The 19,948-nt window shown below is 57.0% G+C and overlaps 3 protein-coding genes across 6 annotated transcripts; 1 reads left to right on the forward strand and 2 right to left on the reverse strand.

The window, feature by feature from the left end:
- Positions 1-1,192: 1,192 nt before the first annotated feature.
- Positions 1,193-2,741, reverse strand: SPEM1 (spermatid maturation 1). The gene is given in 6 exon segments (XM_017675192.3): positions 1,193-1,297; positions 1,299-1,662; positions 1,700-1,898; positions 1,901-1,951; positions 2,139-2,196; positions 2,294-2,741. Coding segments are annotated over 6 exon segments (921 nt in total). The 5' UTR covers positions 2,438-2,741.
- Positions 2,742-2,999: 258 nt separating this feature from the next.
- Positions 3,000-18,208, reverse strand: NLGN2 (neuroligin 2). Of its 4 annotated transcripts, XM_073234898.1 has the most exons (9): positions 18,120-18,208; positions 17,255-17,830; positions 14,159-14,855; positions 10,666-10,716; positions 8,409-8,558; positions 8,048-8,233; positions 7,736-7,928; positions 6,781-7,377; positions 3,000-5,974 (listed from the first exon to the last, which is right to left on the reverse strand). In XM_073234898.1, the coding sequence occupies exons 3-9, from the start codon at positions 14,613-14,615 to the stop codon at positions 5,101-5,103; spliced, it is 2,508 nt and encodes an 835-aa protein (XP_073090999.1). In that variant the 5' UTR covers positions 14,616-14,855; positions 17,255-17,830; positions 18,120-18,208; the 3' UTR covers positions 3,000-5,100. The 4 variants fall into 4 exon arrangements, with proteins under 4 accessions (XP_073090999.1, XP_017530715.1, XP_017530717.2 ...); XM_017675226.3 differs by lacking the exon at positions 18,120-18,208 and having other exon boundaries at positions 17,255-18,063; XM_017675228.3 differs by lacking the exons at positions 10,666-10,716; positions 18,120-18,208 and having other exon boundaries at positions 17,255-18,064.
- Positions 18,209-18,681: 473 nt separating this feature from the next.
- Positions 18,682-19,815, forward strand: TMEM256 (transmembrane protein 256). The gene is made up of 4 exons (XM_017675217.3): positions 18,682-18,830; positions 19,131-19,162; positions 19,412-19,492; positions 19,592-19,815. The coding sequence occupies exons 1-4, from the start codon at positions 18,746-18,748 to the stop codon at positions 19,733-19,735; spliced, it is 342 nt and encodes a 113-aa protein (XP_017530706.1). The 5' UTR covers positions 18,682-18,745; the 3' UTR covers positions 19,736-19,815.
- The last annotated feature ends 133 nt before the right edge of the window (positions 19,816-19,948 follow it).

Here is a 19,948-nt window from a genome sequence, read left to right on the forward strand (position 1 = left end):
GTATATCAATGATACCTTAATAAAAAAAGAAAACGTGCCGCCCTGGGACCTTAAGCCATTTGTTTGCATAATGAACTCCTCAGCAGAAAGAGAGGAACAGTCGTGGGCATTTCCCATCAAGCCTGCAAACACAGAGTAGGTGCTCAGTGCATACCCACTGAATGGAATCAGCTTAAAAAGATCAATAGCATTAGTTGAATGAGAACACAGACGCAGGGTGATCCACAAACAGCCTTTCTGCTCACCTTCTAGGAACCTGTCTGGTACAGGTGAGGTCTGACTCCTTCAGCTTGGGGGCACTCAGATGGCTCCTTGTTCCAAAGTTGTGTGGATGTGCACACGTGTACAAGTGTGCGTGCATGTGTATGATCCCAACAACCTAGAGTGGGGTAGGGCCTGGGCTTCTCTGTTTTGTGGATGAAATTTCTGATGAGTTCACATGGCAAAATGAGAAGATGAGAGAATCTGATTGGCTGGGCTGACTAGTGGCAATGGGAATCTACCTGTGGGAGCAGGGGGATGGAGCATTTGAGACTATGAAGTAGATCCTTGGTGTCCATGTGACCCTGAGTAAATCACTTGGCCTCACTGAGCCTCAGTCTCATTTGTGACATGGAGGAGGTGCTAATCAGAGGAGTGAGGTCACCGAGGGCTGTGATGTTATGATGAGGCAGCCCTTGAAAGTGTGCCTAATATTTCTTCATCTGCTCCAAGCCTGCTCAAGCGAGCTTCAGGTTCTGCCTGGGGAACTATGAGGGCCTGGTACACTCACTCTCAGTCATCCCGCACCAAGGGAACCAAGGCTTAAGAGGAACCAGGCCTCACCTGTGGCTGCAACTGAAACCTGGCCTCTGCAGGAATGAGACCTCTGAGGGGCTAGGGCTATGGGGATTTGGGTCTCCCTTCTAATATAGGACTGCCTGGGGATCTGGGGTGGGATATGGGGGGCTTCTCTGGGCACTAAGGAAACAGGGCAGATGCCAGTGGGAGTCTTGGAACCAAGAAGAGCCTGGGAAAGGGCTGAGGACAGGACCTGGTGAGGCCAGGAGATTAATGAGGGTCCACAAGGGCTCTCTAGGCCTTGTTGCCAGGGAGATCATTCCCTTAGTAACCTGGGCTTCTGGGTATGTGTGGGCCCTGGCACCCCCCACACCACCACAAACTACCTCTTCTCTTCTTTTTATTCTCCCAGTCACCATTCTGGCCGAGAACGGTGCCCCCAGTCCTTGCCCATCCCCTCGGCAGTGCTGGATCTGAAGGACAGGGGGTAACAGTAGGACAGGGCCTCCACCTCCCGGGGCCAGCTCCCGAAGCCGCCACCTCACGTCTTGGGCATCATAGGCTGTGCGGCCTGAGGAGCAGTGCCAGGGGATGTCCAGGACATTTGTAGGGCCCCAGATGGGTGTTGGAGCTGGTGGGGCTGGTGAGCACTGCTCTTGCTTAGCCTCAGCCCCTGTGTCCCCAGCACTGTTCCTGTGGCTCAGGACCTGAGGGCTCGGGGACGGAGGGTTCACTGGGTCCACATAGGCCTCTAGGCCCAGCTCGGACCTCATCTTTCCTTTGAGGGGGCTTCCCTCTGCAGTCTGCTGGAAGCGGATGGTCCGAGGAGATGGCTGTGTGGTGTCTGTGGCCAAAGGAGCCCAGAACTCCTGAGCAGAGAGGGAGGGCAGAGACATGGCGGGGAGAGGAGAGACACAGGAAGCCTTCCCGGGCTGCAGGGTGACCCCAGTTGTGGGAGCATACTGCTGGGTGATGGTGTGGGGGCTTCTCATTGTCAGTGTCAGGGGTCCAGCATGTTGGGTGGAGGGCAGGGTATGCTGAAGAGCCTCGATGGCAGTGGTGGTGCCTGGGCAGGGGGGTCACCATCATTTTCACAGGGTCCATGGTGCATTGAAGGTAGGAGAGTTTTGCTTTGGGGGCTGCTTTCCGGGCAAGGACGACCGAGAAACTTCTATGGATCAGGGGGAGGTGAGAGGCCAGTGGAGAGGCTGGCTCCTACAGGGAAGTAGAGGCAGGGTGCAGGGAAAGAAGCTGCATAGATTTATGGTGTCTGAGAGGAGAAGGAGCCAGCTGAGGGCCAAGGTTAGAATGACTGGTTTCTGCCCCCTCCTATGGCCCAACCCTCAGCCCCCACTTACCTTTTTCACAAACAATACAGAACACTCGGTGTAAGAAGCCACAGAGTTTGTGCCAGAGCTAAGTGGGAGAGGACACAGTGATGCCATGCAGGCTCTGGCCACCAGGTCTGCCCCCACCATCCTGTCAGCACCCTCCCACCTGACCCCACCCTCACCAGCATCACCATATTGATGCCAATGTTAATGCAGATGATAAGACCCAGCAGCAGCAGGATGGAGTTGCCCAGGTCCTAGCAGTTGTTGGTGTTGGAGTTGTGATACAAGGCCCAACCAGGTCGTGGCGGCTCAGCCATGGCCATGGGGGTTCCTAGGGCCACCAGGGCCCCTAGGCCCCCAGCCCACTGTGCCCACAGTACCCACTGGCCCGCCTGCCTGTCCTAGAGGTTCCTGGAGGTAAGCGGGTCACAGTGATGCTGTGCCAAGAGAAAAAGCCACAGTGATGCTGTGCCAAGAGAAAGAATCCTGGGCCCATATTGACCCTCCAGCCTGGGCCTAGGCCTTGGCAGAGGCCAAACGCTTCGGCTTGCATGTCTGTGCTGTATTCACCCACCTGGATCTGCCCATAGGCCCTCTGGATCATCTGTTGTCTGTCCCTATCAGCCCCTGCCTGGTCTTTCTCTACACCAGGCTCTGACCTCTGCATGGACTGAGTCCTGATCTCAACTCCCCAAACAACCCTGTTACCATGGCAACCTTACCCAGGTGATGGGTTTCCCCTTTCCTCTCAGACCTCAGAGCTGTTTACTGGAAAGGGCCATGGGCTTAGACCCCTCTTCCTCCCTCATCTGCAGACTCACCCCCACCAAGGTTTGCTTCTTCAGACCCCTGGCCCCACTTCCTAACATCACATCAGGCACAACCAACAGTTAAACTTTTATATTTACAATATTCTCTTCATCTTTTGCCAGGTTTAAAAATGTGTACAGAGCCGCAAAGGGTTGGGGTGGGGACATGGGATTGTCAGGGAGTTGTTCTGAGGACAGGGGCTGGGCATTGGAGTCCGTGGCTGAATCATGGGGTCCCCCAGCCCCCCTCCCATGCCCCAATTCAGGGGGCATCTGCCCACAGGTTTTAGGGCTCAGGTCCCTAGCATTTAAAGGACATGGCTGTTTGGAGAAGAGCTAGACCAGGCAGGGGAAGGTGGCAGAAAAGAACTAAGTTTCCATGAGTGGAGATGGGAGAAGGGACAGTGAGGCGGCAAAGTTCTGGGAAGCCAAGACCAGGGATTCTGGATTTGGGTGTCAGTGGAAGACAACACCCCACCCCCTACTAAGCTTGACACTAACAAACCCACAAAATGCCAGCAGATGAAGATTCTCTCCTTCGCCAATGGTGTCCCTTAAAATCCTTCCTGACATCATTTTTTTCCCCAGAGGCCCAAACCCTTTCTCCTCAGGTGGGTGCTCTCCAGGCACCTCATACAAGTCCTTTCAAACTCTTCCTGCTGGAGTCCGCTCCAGCCCTGACCCCCACTGCCCCCTCCATCTCTTCCTCTGCACAGCTAACCTCATTCTCTCCCTGGCCTGTCCGTGAAACCTTTCTCCCCTGCTCTCCCCCTCCCCCACCCCCTCCATTCCCTCAGCCCCGGGTCCCATGGAAGACGGGGGTGGGCAGCTGAGGGAGCAGCTGGTCTGACACTGAGACAGGAAGGCTTCAAAGTGGGAGACAGAGATGGAGGAATGTGATTCTGAGGCAGAGAGGGAGGGCAGAGACATGGCGGGGAGAGGAGAGACACAGGCAGGACCCCTTTGGCTCCCACTTGACTTCTACTCTGTCCCACCTGCCCCCAAGTTTATCTGCCCTGGCCTGGGACTTGGGAATCCTTGGCACATTTTGGGGGTCTTCCTCTCAAACCCACCTACCCAGTTTGGCACAGATGAGCAATGGTCTGAGGACTGAGGGAAAGGCTGCCCTCAGAGCCCAATGAGGACTTTGGTCAAAAACATGCATGGCCTCTGTGGGTGGCAGGTGTCACCTCCCTACCAAACTCAGCAGCTCTGGGGGAGGGAGGGGCAGAGCTCTCCTTCCCACTATTTGTACAGCCTCCTCAGCTTTTGCTGACTGGAAGTCTGTTCCCACCTGCTGTGTGCAGAGGAATTAAGTGCTGGGCCTGAGGCCTGGGGGATGAAGGGAAGAGGCTGGAGAGAAAAGGACCCTCTGCATGGGAAAACACACATCCACATGCAAGAACATGTTTCCACTCAGAGAAATGTGTCCTGGACCCATGGGAAAACAAATTCCCAGGCAGCACAGGGATGCACGGATCTCCTCCCATCCCCCAGGCAGGGAATCTGTATTAGTCATCTGTGGAAGGCAAGGCCTACCCAGGAGAACATGCTTCATCTGACTTGTGCCATGGGGGACAAACATGCTTTGCTGGAGCATAGGAGGGTGTGGGGCAGGGCTGAGGGTGCTGTGATTTCCTTGCCCACTTCCCAGGCACCACCCTGTGTTTTCTGGTGGGCAAGGGTCACTGTGCATGAACATACCACTTCCAGGGTCTCCAAGAGGTGGGGAGGGGAGGAGGTGGGAGAAGGCATGAGGGAACAGGATTCTGGGGTACAAATCCCCGCAGAAATTCTTTGAGGGGGCCAACATGTGTCCAGGGTGGCAAAAAAAAACCTCACCCTGCACATGGGAAAACACACCCCCTCATGAGAAAGCACACCTCCACGTGGGAAAATACTTCCACGTTTCTGCACACTGAAGACTGGTGTCCCAATGGAGGAAAAAAAACACCCCCAGTTGTTCGAAGGCCCAGGTCCGGAGAAGAGAATGGGCTTCTCCATGTGGGAAAAGCACACATCCTGGTGAGGAAACCTGTGTCCACCTAACGCTCCTTGATGTGTGACAGCTCCACGCGAGAAAAGCCTGCTGCCAAGTCCTCCTCCCTCCCTTCAAGTGGCACTTCCCACCGGACTTGCCGGGAGGGCTGGGGAGGAGGGCCTCCCCAGGCCGCCCCCTATACCCGAGTAGTGGAGTGGGGGTGCGGTAGCGTGTTGTTGTGGCTGGGAGCAGTGGCAGGAGGTGGGGGAAAGGGCCCAAAGGGATGGAGGGACGGGGGTGGTGGTGGTGGTGGAGGCCCCAGGCCACTGGGCAGCAGGGTCAGGGCCCCAGGGGCCAAGAGAGGCACATCGTCCGGTGCCCGGCGCAGGGCCAGGGTGTAGTCGGGTGGGCAGGCGGGGCGCAGGGCCTCAGCAGGGTCTGCCCCCACGCCACCGCCCCGCTTCAGCTGCAGTGATACCAGCTCCTCCTCTGGGGGCAGCTCACGGCCCGCAGTGGGAAGCAGAGGGCCTCCACCAGGCACACCAGAGCCTGAGCCGCCGGGTGGGCTGAGCCGCCTGCACCGCAGCTCCTGCCGCCGGTCCCGCTTATAGTAGAGGGCAGCAAAGGCGAGGATGTTGAGGAAGAGGAGGGAGGCGCCCACGGCCACAGTGACACTTAGCTCCGTGGAGTAGTCCCGTGAGTCCCCGGGGAAGCGGTCGTAGGCCCTGGGGCCTGGCTCGGGCTCGGGCTCAGGTGGCAGGGTGGCGGGCGGTGGGGGCCGGCGTGTGCCTGGGGCGCCAGGGGGTGGGCGAGGCGGCCAGCGCGTGGCGTAGGGAGGCAGGCGCGTGGTGGTGGTGAAGAGCTCTGTGTGCAGGTTGTGCAGGTGGGGCACGAGCTCCAGCCAGAAGGCCACCTTGTTGGCGCGGTAGTTGTCACGCACACGAGGCTTCAGGCCAATGTGCAGGTACTGCTTCTCTTTGCTGTTGAACTTGCTCCATACCACCTCCTCAAAGCGGTTGGGCTTGGTGTGGATGAACTTGGTGTCCTGCGGCACCGGCTGGTTGGGGTCGCTGTGGGCACAGGAGGGCAAGGAAAGGAGTGAGGGTGAGGCTCCGATGGGGGCTGGGTGTGTGTGGGAGGAATGGGGAGGAAGACAGATGTACAGAGCCAGGGAAACAGAAAGAAAGAAAAAAAGAGAGGCAGATAGAGAGAGATGGAGACAAGGGGACAGAGAAACTGTCAGAGACAAATAAGGATGGAGATGGACTACCAGAGACAGGCAGAGATCAGGATAGAGGAGGAGAGACAGGCAGAGACAGGAAAAGAGATAGCCAGTGAGAGAGGCAGAAGCTGAGATTAAGTGAGATAGAGACATACAGAAACAGAGAGACAGAGACACATGAGAGACAGCCAGGGTGAAAGCCGAAAGTAAACAGATCAAAGACAGCAGAGAGAAAGGGAAAGGTACTAGCGGATTTCAAGAGAGAAATGTAGAGACAGAAATAAAGAAACAAACACAAACCCTTACATATACTCAGATTGTACACAGAGTGGAGCAGAAAGAGGGCAAAGCACTGGGAGAAAGAGAGAAGGTGGGTTGGCAAGAGACTGAAGGAGAGACAGACATGGAGGCAAAGTTAGCAAGGGAGCCTACCCCGAGAAAGGACAAGCTTTTCCATCTAACTGCTCCATCTCCAGCATGCAACTCAGTGCTTGCACTGAGAAATTGTCCAGCAAGCGTCTGAGTCGAGAAGGCAGGAGTACCTTACCAGAGGACTGATGGCGTGTAGGGAGTAAGGGAGAGCAGGAGCAGGGGATGGAGGGTATGTATGCCTTGGCTTGTAGGGGCGCCCCACTCAGCCCCTCTGGCCCTCACCCAGTCTTGGCGAAGTTGGTCCAGTAGGTCATGACCACGGCGCTGAGCATGACATCATTCTTGGAGAAGTTGCAGGGGAAGAGGTCGGTGGCACCCACCATGGGCACACCAAAGACATAGGGTAGCTCATCCCCGTGTGCTGCGTCTGCCCACTCAGGCCGGCCCTCAGCCTGGCAGTGGTGGTAGAAGGTGTAAAAGTAGACAGGGGACTGGTAGTCAGCATGCAGCTTGGCGGTGGCCACAGCTGGTGCCACCCACTGGTGGTCAGTAAAGAGGGCCAGCAGGGTCTTGCGCCGCATCTCGCCATTGTCCCGGTCGGCCCAGTCTGTGTACATAAACTTGATAGTTTCCCGCAGCACATCTTTGCCCTCTGGATAGCCATATAGGTTGTCCACAAAGTTGGAGACCGTGAAGTCAAAGGCGCTGGCAGACACACCGTCCTCGCTCTCTGCAGAGTCCTCCACGAACTTGAGGCCTTCTCCTTGGTTGACCCCAATGAGCATGTCGTAGTTGAGGAATTCTCCCTGCTGCATGAGGATCTCAGGGTCATCGGGGACGACGTCACCGTCAACCACGGGCCCGAAGGCAATGTGGTAGCTGGGGAGAGGGGTCAGGGTCTCATCACTTGCTCACTAGCCTCCTCTTAGCTCATAGCCTGCTGAGCCCTCTGCATGGAAGACCCACCTCCCCAAGCTAAAGTCTCCTATGAGTCCTCCAGGGCACTTGGCCTCTCGGGAAGTCTTCCCTGAAGCACTTCATGGTGCCTTGTGCACACTTGCTCTGCTTAGGCTCCTCCACTTAGAGAAGGCTTCTGAGAGAAGGCAGGACCACTACAGGGGCCTGAAGCCCACCTCTCCTTGTCAAATGAAATGCCTGCGGGCCCCTCTCACCCTCAACCTCCTTGGAACCAGCAAAAAAAGGGAAGGCCTGGATGCAGCCCTTCCCCACCCCCTACCGGGCAGGCTGCACATCCTGGTCCACCAGCTCCCGGGAAGGCTTCCGGCGCAGACACTCCACAGCTTCGGCACTGTCCTCTCGGTCACAGCCCACCTTGGCCGCCAGTAGCCGAGTATACTTGAGTGGCTGGTAGTTGACAGACCAGCTGGAAATGGCGGTGCCACTCTGGGCGATGGCCTTCTGGAACAGCCCTGGAAGGATAGGCTGGCTTCAGGCTGGGCTGTCTCAGCCCAGGGAAGAAGGGAGACCTGGTAGGGTCAAGGGTATGGGAAAGGGAGCAGGAGGGACAGGCTGAGGAGGTTGCCGGTACCTTCTGAATGGTGGGAGAGAATCAGAAGGTTGACACAGGAGGCCCCAGCCCCAGACCCAAAGATGGTGATGCGCTCGGAGTCACCCCCAAAGTGGGCAATGTTTTCACTGAGCCAGCGCAGGGCCTGGATCTGGTCTAGGAGCCCATAGTTGCCTTTTGCAGCCTGGTCTCCAGTGCTGAGAAAACCTGGGAGTGGAGGAAGAAAGGGAGCTCCCTGGGGGTGTCATGGCGCCCTTACCCCTTTTCTGGGCAATTTGGACCAGCCCAGAAGCTATTCTGCTTCTGATGGGTTTATAGGAACCCTGCCCACCAGGCCCCCCTCCCAGATTCTAGCCCCTAGACTTGGCTGCCCCCCCCTCACCGAGCACCCCAAGCCGGTAGTTGAGTGTGGCTACAATGACGTTGCCATAGGCGGCCAGGACAGAGCCATCGAACATGTTCCCAGTGCCCTCCATGTAGGAGCCGCCATGCAGAAACAGCATCACAGGCTTCTTCCCGGAGTCCCGGATATCTGCGCGGGGAGGGGGTGGGCAGGTAGGCAAGGGGTGGGGGACAAGGACACAGTCAGACCAGAAGTGGCACTGCCTAGCTCCCAGGTCTGCTGAGGACCAGCCTGGAGCACAGGAGACATGTCATTCCCATCCCTGGGGGGCAAGACCGGATTCCCCTCCCTCCCTCCCCAGCTAGCCCTGACAGAAGGTCCCTCCCTACCTCCTGCCAGCCTGCCCCACAGCACTTCTCCAAATGCCAGGCAGACCTTCCAAGAAGCCTAACAGAGGCAGGGGTGGGGAGTGGCCCTCCTCAGGGCATCTGCTGGATCCAGGGGACCCCCCTCCCCTGACACACTGCAATTTCCTTCCTACTCCTAGGAAGAGTGAGCTCCCAATGCTGGCACTGGAGCTAGAGATGCTGGGAGGGTTCTGGTGTTTTCTTAGACTCAGGCCGTGGGCCTTAGCTCCTCGTGGTAGCCTGGCCAGTGGGTGAGGGGGTGCCAAGCCCTAGGGTCCCTGGGGACTTGGTCTCCTCCTTGCCCTAATTCCTTTCTAGGTTACCTCCCCAGTTACTATGACAACCCCCAGCCTAATTACTGTGGCTGGAGGAGGCAGGGTGGGAAAAGAACCTGCTTAATGAAGCCAGGGTGCAGCTGTCTAGTCTGGGACCCCCCCACACTGGCCTGAGCCCTAGGTTCTGCAGTGGACCCTTTTCTTGCCATGTCCCAACAGGATTCTGTAATCACCGCCACATGCAGCAGGCCCTGAGGCACTCCAGACCAGATTGAGGAGTGACTAGGTCTCAAAAAGGGTGGGAGTCTGAGAGGGCTTGCCACAGTCCACAGAGCTGTAATTAGTACCCTCCCCTGCAGCCCTTCCATACTCAGCCACAGTGCCAGGGTTGGGGTCACCGCTGGCCCCAAGGCCCTCCTCTTTCTTGACACCTGTACCCTCTGACTAACCAGGATGCTCGGCAAACAAGAGCCAGACCTAGGCCTCCACACATGGTCCCCAGGGCCTCTGCCACCTCTCTCTAGAAAGCTAGAAACTTTTTTCCAATCAGAAAGTCAACCAACAGCTCACCAAGGCACTCCCCTCCAGTCCCCACAGACAGCTTCCTGCCTCCTTTCTCTTCTACCTCTCTTCCCCTGACTTTGGCCAGGAGCTCCCAGGGGGGCAGTGCCCTCTCTTTGTCCTTCCCAACAAAGAAATCCTCTTCATCCCTTTGGTCCTGAATCTCCACTGGCCTTCCAGCAGTTCAACCTGGAGTCTCCTTCTCTCCAAGGTCCTGTCCTAAATGTCCTGGGTTCTCACTTCTCCACCCCACCCAGCACCTCCACTCCCGGTGTGGGGGCAGGGGGAATCAGAAAGGGAAGGAGCAGGAAGGGGGGCTGGGGAAACAAGAATTCAAAACCAACAACAAAAAACAGGATCAAGAAAGAAGAAAGAAAGAAAAAACAACAACCAAAAAGCAAGAAGCTCTCGGGGCAGAATCAGCAAGAAAAGAAAAAAAAAAAGATCCATTTTTGGAAAAAAAGAAAAAAAGAAAAAAGTTCTCTGCATTTTTTTTTTCAAAATTTCACGGTGAAACTTCAAGATATTGGGCCCTGTTTTCAAAATTTTCCAAATTCTTTAATTTGCTTCAAATGTTTGTATTTTCTGCATCTGATAGGCTTTTGGAAATTGTAGCAGGTTTTTGTGTTTCAATCGTGTCATCAATTTGCCAACTTAAATTTTTTTTCAAATGTTGTTTTGTATCCAAATTAAAATTGTTTTTTTCAAATGTTACATTTCACAAGTTTCAAAACAGTCCAAATTTCTGTCAATATTTTATCCAATTCTTTGGTGGCTTTTTTTTCTCTGACACTCCAATTTCTGTTTTCACGTTATGCCACACTTAGCTTTTCTTGCAGGTTTTCTAGTGGGTCCAACATTGTTCAAATTTCGTTTGAAGTTTTCATAATTCTTTTTTCCAATTATTACAAATTTTTCTTTTCTTTCCTTTTTCGTTTTTAGTTAGGAAAATGACTGAGGGGCCTTGAGGGCTGTGGGGCATTTAGTTAGGGGCAGGGCCATGAACGTCCTCTTATCAGCAACCACATGCAGCAGCGGGATTTTTAAATCTACCTGTGTCTGGCGGATTGAGCGTCGCCTCGTCACGTTTTTTTGTGAGCGGACCTAAGACCGGGAACACAAAACAGAGAAAAAAGGACAATTTTGTGGGGAAAGATGGGGGTCAGGGGAGGTGGTGGATGGGGAGGGGAGGAGAGAAAGCAGAAAAGGGGAGGGTGGGGGGCGGAAAAAAATAAGCCAAAAAAAGCAAAATTTGTTTGCAAGAAAAAGAAACCAAGAAAAGAGAAAAACGTTTCTACAACCCAATTTTGTTCCCCTCCCCAGAAAAAGTCATGCCCCAAAGAAAAGGCTGGTTTTGGCGGGGTGGGGTGCCTGAGTGGGCTGAGGCCTGTCTGAAGAGATATTGACTTGGCTGGAAAGTATTTGGCTTGTAGAAGTGTTTGCTAATTGCTGGAAATGAAACGGTGTTAGAGGTTGGGGGGGGAAGCCCACCCGGGAGGGAGCCCAGGAGCCCAAGGCCAGCTGTGCCATCCAGGCCACCAGTCCCACTGGTCCTCTTCAGGGCCAGCCAAGCACCAGAGAGGAGGGGCTGCAGCACAAAGGACTCTGCTTCCCCCTGGACCAATCTGGAGGGCGGAGAGTAGGATGGGGTTGGAAGCAGCCTGCCCCTACTGCTTGCAGCCCCTGGAAGCTCTCAGCTCCTCACTGGAGGGCTATGGGTAGGTTAACTAGGGCTGTCTGCCCACCTGCCCAGCCTCTCACCCACCAGCATTTCTCTTCCATCTGCACTCACAGGCCTGACTTCTCACCCCATCTCCCCAGTGTGGGGCAAAGCAGGGAAAGGGGTCATCAGGTCTTGCCCTCCACTCCACCTCTTCCCTCTGCACCCCCAACCTCATCCCTTACCCAGGCCTGCTCTCCTCCCCGACAGATGGTAAAATCCCCATAAAAGGCACCAGCCCCCCACCAGCCCCTGCTCTAGTGCCAAAATGCCCTCCCCAGTTGGGGGTTCAGTCCACAAATAGGGGATAGGGAATAGGAAACACAGTGCCCTGAGCTAGCTGACACATAAAGTGCCAGGAGGTGTTCAGATGCACAAAGTGTGCCCGCTGTCAAGGAAAGGCCCCAGACTGGGCTAGGAGTTCAGCTCCAGGCTTCCTTCAGACTGGGGGATTGGTCAGGGGACAGCTGGAACCCAGAGGGCTGAGGGGGTCTCCAAGGCTGATGGGTTTCTTCCCAGTGGCATGAGGGCCAACATGGGGAGGGATGGGCCAGAGGTGCAGGCCAGCCTCTGGAAGGCTTCTCCCAATGGGTGGGGACAGCCCCATGGGCACCAGTTAGGATCAGGGCCTGTTCTTCTCTGTGGCAGGATGGGGGTGGGGATGAAGTCAGCAGGGCACGTGTAAGAATATTGTGTGTGTGTGGTGTGTGTGTGTGCAGGCATATGCCTGAGTCAACCTCTTCCTCTCAGAGCTGGTGTGAAGACTCAGTGAGATCACCTGAATGTGTCAGGCCCCAGGCAGATCTGTGATAAGCAATAGTTAAAAATACAGAAGGTGTGGGCATGGGTGGTGCGGGGGCAGGCTAGACAGTTGTGTGGAGGTTTTGGAGTGGACAGTCCATTGGTGGGAAGTACTGGGTGGGTATCTCACATGAGGGGTGGTGAGACAGACCGCCCACTGAGGGGGACATTGGGATGGACAGCCTACATGTAGGTATGGGCAGGGAGAGTCCCTGAGCAGGAAGCAGAGATGGACAGTATGTGTGCAGGCACTGGGGTGAATGATTTGCATGAAGTGGGCACCAGAGCAGGTGGCCCAGGAGGGCAGGGGGATGTGGATGGTTCTCATGGAAGGGTGCTGGGGTACTGGGGAGGATGTGTGGAGTGTACTGGGGTAAAGAATCCACTGGGTCCTTGGAATCTGGACAGGATTGGAGCAGATGCTTCTGTGCATTACATTTATGGGCTGCTAGGAGGCATGGTTTACATGGGAAGGGGTTGTTACTGCGCGTTAGGGTATGAGGAATAGAGGGTGCATGGTACTGGGAGGTATTGGGAAGGACGCTGGTGGATTGGGGTGCATGAGGTGTCCTGTGACTGGCATGAGAAAACTCTGGGTGCAGGGACTGAGGTGTTGGAGTACTTGATGCGTGAGTAGGGTTTGCTGGGTGTGCTGTCACAGCCTGAGGTATGATACGGAGGCTCTCCAGGTTAGCTAGGATAGACACCATTTGGGAATTGTTGAGGGCATTGAGGGCTGTGGTATGAGTGGCCTGTTGGTACACATGGTCCAGGTCCAGGGCTACTGGGGTAAAGGTCTGTGTATGGATGTTACTAGGGCATGATCATATCCAGGGATCCTGGGGAGCTCAGGTCAGTGTGGGTGACGGTGAAAATTCAGAGAAGAGTTGGGCGTGTGCTGTGCGAAGGTGCTGGGGATTCTGATATGTAGGATGCTGGAGCACATGGTTAGTGTGTAGGTTGGGTGGGTGCCTACCTGATTAGAGTGTTAAGGAGTTGAGATTACTGGTCTGTAGCGGAACTTAAATCCACGTGGCTGTGTACGTATGTAGGAGTTCCAGGGCACCAAGCCTATGTGTAAAGTTGTTGGAACATGGCCTGTGGGGAGTATTGTAGGAGCATATGGTCTTCATGGAGGTGTTGGGTGTTTGAAGTAGTGACACAAGGTGGTAGAAGGACAGTGGGGGCTTCTTGTGAGGATGGTCCGCTGGGGAGGCTGCAGTGCTTCGTGTCCCTCTGTTGCAGATAGCTGGGAGGCACCCTGATTAATCATGGTGCTGAAAGTTGATGGGTGGAAGGCTGTCTGGGGAGTGTACTGAGGGCTAGGCGCAGTGGTGTGGTGAACTGGAGAGCGCATGACAAGAGCAGCCTGCTCCAGAGCACCAGGGAAGGTGTTCTGTGGGGATGGCTGTGCTATGCTGTGAGTGGCTGGATCCTTGACAGGGAGCTTCCCTGATCCTTCAGGGATACAGGGGTCTGGGGACACAGCATCCTAGAGAAGAGGCACTCAGCTCAGGTGAACGGCTCCAGGTGATGTGACATATGGAAGGCTGCCCAGGCCAGCTCACCTGGAGAAAAGGAGGTGTCTGTGTTGTCCATGAGGTGTAGATATAACTAAAGTGGCTATTCGGTGGGGACCAGCCCAGGCCTGGAGGCAGGAGGTGGGGCAGAACTGGAGTGGTGCCCAGGCAGGTGATGGATGCCTCTCTCACCTGATTACCCTCAGTGGCCATTCTGTGTGCCTCTGTGGGGATGGGATAGGTAAGTCCGGACTGGTGCCCGCAGCCCTTACCATCAGCTCTCTGTGGGCACAAAGAACTGTGTGGCTGTCTGTGGGAATCTTGGGAATGCCTGACAGGCACCCGTACCACCCTGGGAGGGGACAAAGATGCTGCAGGTCCATACTGCCCCTCAGAGCCCCCAAAAAGGCCAATCTTCTGGTCTGAGTGGTGCCAGTGCCTGAGGGTCTGTGTGTGCTTCTGTGGGCTATGTCCATGGGGCCCAGGTTGGTGCCCATGCCCTTACCGTCCTCGGTGGGCACGTAGAGGTTGAGGTACAGGCAGTCCTCACTCTGGTTCTGCACATAGGTGGCGGCTGCCTCCAAGTTGTCGGTGAACCACACAGGCAGCATGATGGCGGGTAGCGCCCCATGCAGGTTCTGCGGGCAGGCGGGCGGCAGGGTGGTGGCGTTGCGCACGCCGGGCCACGAGGCGGGGGCCTCAGGCGGCTGGAAGCGGCGGGCACCCAAGGGTGGCGTGGCGTATGGCACACCCAAGAACTGCACGACGGGGCCCAGGATCTCGTTGTTGAGCTCACGCCGCACACCGCGCACTCGCCCGTAGGCTGTGTTCACCACTGGGAAGCGCTCCTCCCCGAGGCTGCCGAGGCCCAGGCCCTGGCCGACTGGGGTGCCACCACCAGGGACCCCTCCCCCCCGTTGAGCCCCTGCCAGCCCCACAAGACACAGCGCCAGGAGCCACATGCTGATTGGGGCCCCCCCTCCCTCCCCGGGACCCCCCCCTCGGAGAGAGAGAGAAGGGGGGGAGAGGGAGGGAGGCCCCCCTCGCCCCAGTAGGGAGGAGGGGGTGGGGGAAAGGAGGGAGGGGGGGGGTGGGGAGGGACCTGGGTTAGACTGGACAGAGAAGGGGTCTATTCCTCTCCATGGAGGGGGCAAGGGGTGGGGAAGGGGAAGGAAGTGGGAGAAGGTAAAGGCAGGCCCAATCTGCAGGGAGGAGGGTCAGGGTATGCAAGATACAGACAGACAGACCGACAGACAAAAATACAGAGAGGCGGAAGAAGGGAAGGGAGATTGGATGGATGAACAGAAAGGGATGGGGAAACAGAAGAGACAAGTGGTTAGTGACTTGGAATTCAGACCAAGTTGACCCCCTTCTTCCACTCTCTGGCTCCCTGGCACCTCCCTGCACCCAGCAACCCCCTCCCCTCAGCAGGGACCCAGATAGAAAAGTCTGAGGCTGGGGGTGGGGTCAAGATTTGGTGTATGTCCAGGATAGGGCCCGTGGAGGTCAGCCCCCCCATGCAGCTCTCCTGCTTCCACTGCTTTATCCCTCCCAGGCCGGTTCTGCTCTGGGACTCAGGAGTCCCAGTTCCCACTTCCCCGGGAGGGATGAGATAGACAAGGAGGAGAAAATAAAAATACCAAGTCTTTAATTAGCAAGAAGTGGCAGGTTTGTTTATACGTGTTAATTACTCCTCAGCTGTAATTTTATGGCACTGAACTCCCACCCCAGGCCAGATTCAGGCCTTTCTTGGGACTGTACAGGGCAGCACCTTCTCTTCCCTTTACAATCCCGTTCCCTCCCTAAGGATTTGCACAGGGGGAAACCGGAGACCCCTTTTCCCAAGGCCCTCCATTTCTTCCCTCAGATGTTAAGGTGGCTTGAGGCAGGGGCTAGAGTAGGGAGGGGATGCTGGAGGGGCAAATCCAGGGACAGATGCATGATTCTGCTGCCGGTTGCTGGGCGACGGGATGCTGCCCCGCAATGTTACCTCGGCAACGAGCTGCAGCTTTAACCCTGGAGGGGGGTCTGGAGGAAGAGGGGAAGGGGCTGGCTTGGTTATGGGGTCCATTCAGAGAATGAAGGCAGAGGCATGAGTCAGAATGCTAGTTTTCCCCAACCTTAGTATAGACTAAGAAGTATATATATGTTGAGGGAAGTGGGAGGTTTGGGGTAGAGGGAACCCTAAAAGATCCACCTCTTGCTCTTTTTGGCCAATCAGAGCCTAGCCCTAGTGACCAGGCCTCTGGCTGGGGAGAAGGGGTGCTGAGGTGGGTTTGGAGGGCATCAGACACTCCCCCCAACGGCCCCTCAACAGTCTTGAACAGCTGTGGACCCCTAGACACCTCCTCTTCCATGCCCAGCATTTTGACCCATGTCCTGGGGCAAACCTGGGCTTTCTTATCCCATCCAGCTATTCCCCTCCCCTTCCCCCTGCCAGCACCCTCCCCCAGTTACTGCTCTGATGCTTGGGTGCTCAGGGCAGCAGGGGCAGGACAAGGGAAGTGATCAGACTGAAGGGGCAGACACCCAGGTCATTTCAGTAAGCGCCCCCTGTCCCCCCACCCCCAGCCACTGGAGCTGTTTGCTGACGCGGGGTTTTCAGAGCCAGGCACCAGCTCGCGGGTGGCTCTCTGCAGGTGTCAATTTATTCCAGAGATGAGGACACAGGAATCCTTACCACACACACCAAGTCATGCCCTTCCCCTCTTCAGGTCCTCTTAAGCTCCTGTTCCCCCACCACCTGGAAGGGGCTTGGGGCTGGGTCCCTCAGAATCTCCGTTGCCCATGCCAGGCTGGGCTCTGCTTCCTTGGTCCTGCCGCCCCTCCCCCTAACATGGTTGGCCTCTGTCAGCCCCCTTCCCTGAAGGTACTTTGAGCCCCCTGGCCTCCTCCCTGCCCGCTTTTCTCCCTTCTTCCCTCCCCCGCCCCCCATCGCTCCTCCCCACAGCTCTCCCTCTGAGCATCTTCCCCGGCCTCTTCCAGCTTGCTCCAGCTCTTGCCTTCAGCCCTCTCCCCTCAGTTTTTTTCATCTCTCCCCCACATCTCCCTCCTTGGTATTTCTCATCTCTCTCTCTCTCTCTCTCCTTCAAATCTTTTCCCCAAACCTCTTCCTCTAGCCCCTTCTATTTCTCTCTCTTTCCCTGGCTCCCCCATTTTCTCTCCCTGCTCTCCCATCTCTGTCTGCCACATCTTGCTTCCCCCTCCTTCTCCCTATCCCTCTGCCCTGCTCTCTCCGTTCCTGCCCAGGCCTGACTCCCCCAGCCAGGGACAGTTGAGGAAGGGGGGCTCAGGACGCAGGCGCCCCCCCCCCTTCCTGCAGTGGGGAAAATGGCTTGGCCGGGAAGGGGAGAAGGAGGGGGTGGGGGAGGGGAGATGGGAACACACGGGGTCTGTGGGCCCATTCAAAGGATCATTCATGGACTGGAGAGAGGCAGAGACAAAGAGACCGAGACGCAGAGACACGGCGAGAGCATCCCTAGGCGGAGACAAGCAGACATAGCGGCTGGGGGAACCAGGCGCAGGGAGAGAGATGGGGAAACGGAGACCCCAGTGGACCGCCACTCACCCCCCCCTCCACACGGCCCGGCTTAGCTCCTACCTGGCTCAGCCCTGGGGCCGTGGTGCCTCCATCCAGGGCTCCGAGTAGGGGGCGGACGGGCTTCGGGAGGGGGGCGGCGGCCTCTAAGCCCCCGCGGCCCCGCAGGCCCAGCCCCCGCCCGCAGCGCCTCACCCGGAGGGGGAAGGGGATCGCCCCAGCCCCGGGGGGCGGGGCCGGGATCCAATCGATCCCCGGGGAAAGGAGTGGCAGGGGTTGGGGTCAGGAGGAACCCTAGAACAGGGAACCCCGCAGTGGGGGCGGCGGACCAAGGAGGGGGCAACGGGACAGGACTGGATTAGGGATCCACTGGCTCCGTGGGCCGGCTTCGAAGGACCAGAAAGCAGTACAGGCGGAGAATCCTAAGGGATCGGGTCTGGGAGGAGTCCACGGCAATCCCCAAGGGCCAGGAGCCTGGGAGCGCAGGATCCGCGGTGCAGGGGCAGGGATCCAGCCGGAATCCTCGGGGAGGGAGAGGGATCTAGTCGATCCCGAGGGCGGGCGGGAGGGGGAGGTCCAGGGAGTCAGATGAGGGCGGGAGCCAAGTCTGGAGCCCCAGGGCGGGGGTCGGCACGGTTCCTAGGAGGGAAAGCGGGCGATAAGGGGGAGGTTCCGGGGGACCCTCAGCAGCCGGGAGGCCCCGACTCCTGGCTCCGCGCGCCAGGGCCCGCCCGCCCCGCGTCCATCCTAGCCCGAGAGTGATGATCCGCCGGCGGAGCAGCCGCAGCAGCCCCGCGCGTCACCGCGCGGCCGCCTCCCCCGCCCCCTGCGGAGAGAGCCGCGCACACCCCTCGCTTGCACCGCCTGCCCGCCCGCCCTCCAGAGCGTGGGGGAATTGAAGACGTGGAAGGGGCGGGAGTGGACAGACCGATGGACGGACGAAACAGGCCGGGGCAAGATGGGGACAACCCCCAGACCTCCCACCCTCGGGCCTCTCACAGTTTGTGGGGAGAGGGTGGGGAAGGAGGAGTGAGCGAAAGGGGAGGGGCATCATTAGAAGAAGGCGGAGCCTTTGGGCGTGGAGGAGGAGCCATCTAGATCAGGGCGTGGTTTAAATATGATGGGTGGGGCTGGGTAGCTGTGGGCCGCCTCCTTTTGGGAGTGGGTCTGGTTTGAAGCTTAAAAGGAGGAGCCTGTGGAGAAAGGGGAGGAACTTTGCGTGTGGACTGGGATCTTTGGAAATTGGCCGGAGGTGGAGGGGGGAGTGTTAGAAGAGGGCATCAATTTGGAAAGTGGGCCAATCCGTGACGCAAATCCTCTAGTGCCGCCCCTCTCGCATCGCTCCGCTGCTCAGCTCCTAATTGGTTCTGGTTTCTCCGCCCGCCAGACATCTTAGCCACTCAACAGAGGTTTTACAAAGGCTCACGGGTGAGGACCTGGACTCTGAAATGAACACGGCCCGGATTGGGCACCTGTGGGCCTTATTTGCATGCCAGATCGGGATTGGCTGGCCTCTTTGGGCGGTGTTCGTCGCGCGCGTGACCATCCACTGCCATGGCCGGGCTCCGGGCTGCATTCCGTCGTGTGGGCGCTTTGTCCGGAGCGGGGGCCTTAGGCTTGGCCTCCTACGGAGCACACGGTCAGGGGACTGGGAACTGAGCTGGGATTGTGCTCGGTGGGAGCCTTTGGGGTCTGTTACAAGGGCGGAGTCTATGGGAAGTGTCCGGGCTCCAACTGACCAGATAGACCTCGGAGCCCTAAATCTTTTACAGCACCTCAGCCCGGTCCAGTTGGTTCCCAGAACTGCCCTTACGTGTGTCCACATATCAGAAGCCTTCTGGGGAGCCCTCTGTCGGCAGTGTTCACCTGGGTCCCTCCGGGATTGGGGGTGGTTGGGAACTGGTCTAGAACTGGTAACCTTTGCTTCTCCTTTCGACAGGCGCCCAGTTCCCCGATGCCTATGGAAAAGAGGTGAAGTAACAACGCTGGGGCTCTGCGACTTACGGGTCTATGAGGGCACAAAGTCCTGGGTACCTGAGGGCAGGAGGAGAGGGGCGGGGCACGGGTCTTTGGAGTTACAAGGGCTGCAAGCCTGAGGCTTGGGTGCTTGCAAAGGCCAGCTGGGACTTAAGTGGGTGATGAACTTACTTGCGTTGTGTCCCCACAGGATCCAGCCTCCTGCGTTGCTTAGGAAGTTCCCCATCTCTCTTTTTCTTACAGCTCTTTGACAAGGCCAACAAACACCACTTCTTACACAGCCTGGCCCTGTTAGGGGTGCCCCATTGCCGAAGGCCCCTCTGGGTAATCTTACCCTTACCCTAACCCTTACCGAGCCTCGCCCACTCCCTCTCAGTCTGCCTGTTTCTTATTATCCTGTATTCTTCCTTGTATCTCCTTCAGGCCGGGTTACTGCTAGCCTCTGGAACCACCTTATTCTGCACCAGCTTTTACTACCAGGCTCTGAGTGGAGACCCAAGCGCCCAGACTTTGGCCCCTGTGGGAGGGAGCCTGCTATTCTTGGGCTGGCTTGCCTTGGCTCTTTGAGCTTCCTTGGGTTTAATTTCTGGGTATTTTTTTGAGAATTGGAGCAGCGAAGGGATTAAAAGAGAAAGGCAAATAAAGAACTCTGGAGTCTTTGTTCATCTAACCTCTTGGAATAGGAAGGGTAGGGATTGTCAACCTCTGAACTCCGTCGCTTTCAGAAGGCTGAATCAGTGAGCCTTCTGGTGTTTATGTTCATTTCATGTTGACTTGTTA

The sequence above is a fragment of the Manis javanica genome, chromosome 4 (genome assembly GCF_040802235.1).
Source record: "Manis javanica isolate MJ-LG chromosome 4, MJ_LKY, whole genome shotgun sequence".
Taxonomy (NCBI): Eukaryota; Metazoa; Chordata; class Mammalia; order Pholidota; family Manidae; genus Manis; species Manis javanica.

Coding starts and splice junctions, on each gene's coding strand:
- TMEM256 (XM_017675217.3), top strand. CDS start 18,746: ATGGCCGGGCTCCGGGCTGCATTCCGTCGTGTGGGCGCTTTGTCCGGA. Junction 19,163..19,411: donor CCGATGCCTATGGAAAAGAG/GTGAAGTAACAA, acceptor TTTTTCTTACAG/CTCTTTGACAAGGCCAACAA. Junction 19,493..19,591: donor ATTGCCGAAGGCCCCTCTGG/GTAATCTTACCC, acceptor TATCTCCTTCAG/GCCGGGTTACTGCTAGCCTC.
- NLGN2 (XM_073234898.1), bottom strand. CDS start 14,615: ATGTGGCTCCTGGCGCTGTGTCTTGTGGGGCTGGCAGGGGCTCAACGG. Junction 8,559..10,665: donor GCTCAATCCGCCAGACACAG/GTAGATTTAAAA, acceptor CTCCCCGCGCAG/ATATCCGGGACTCCGGGAAG. Junction 7,378..7,735: donor CAGGATGTGCAGCCTGCCCG/GTAGGGGGTGGG, acceptor CCCTCTCCCCAG/CTACCACATTGCCTTCGGGC.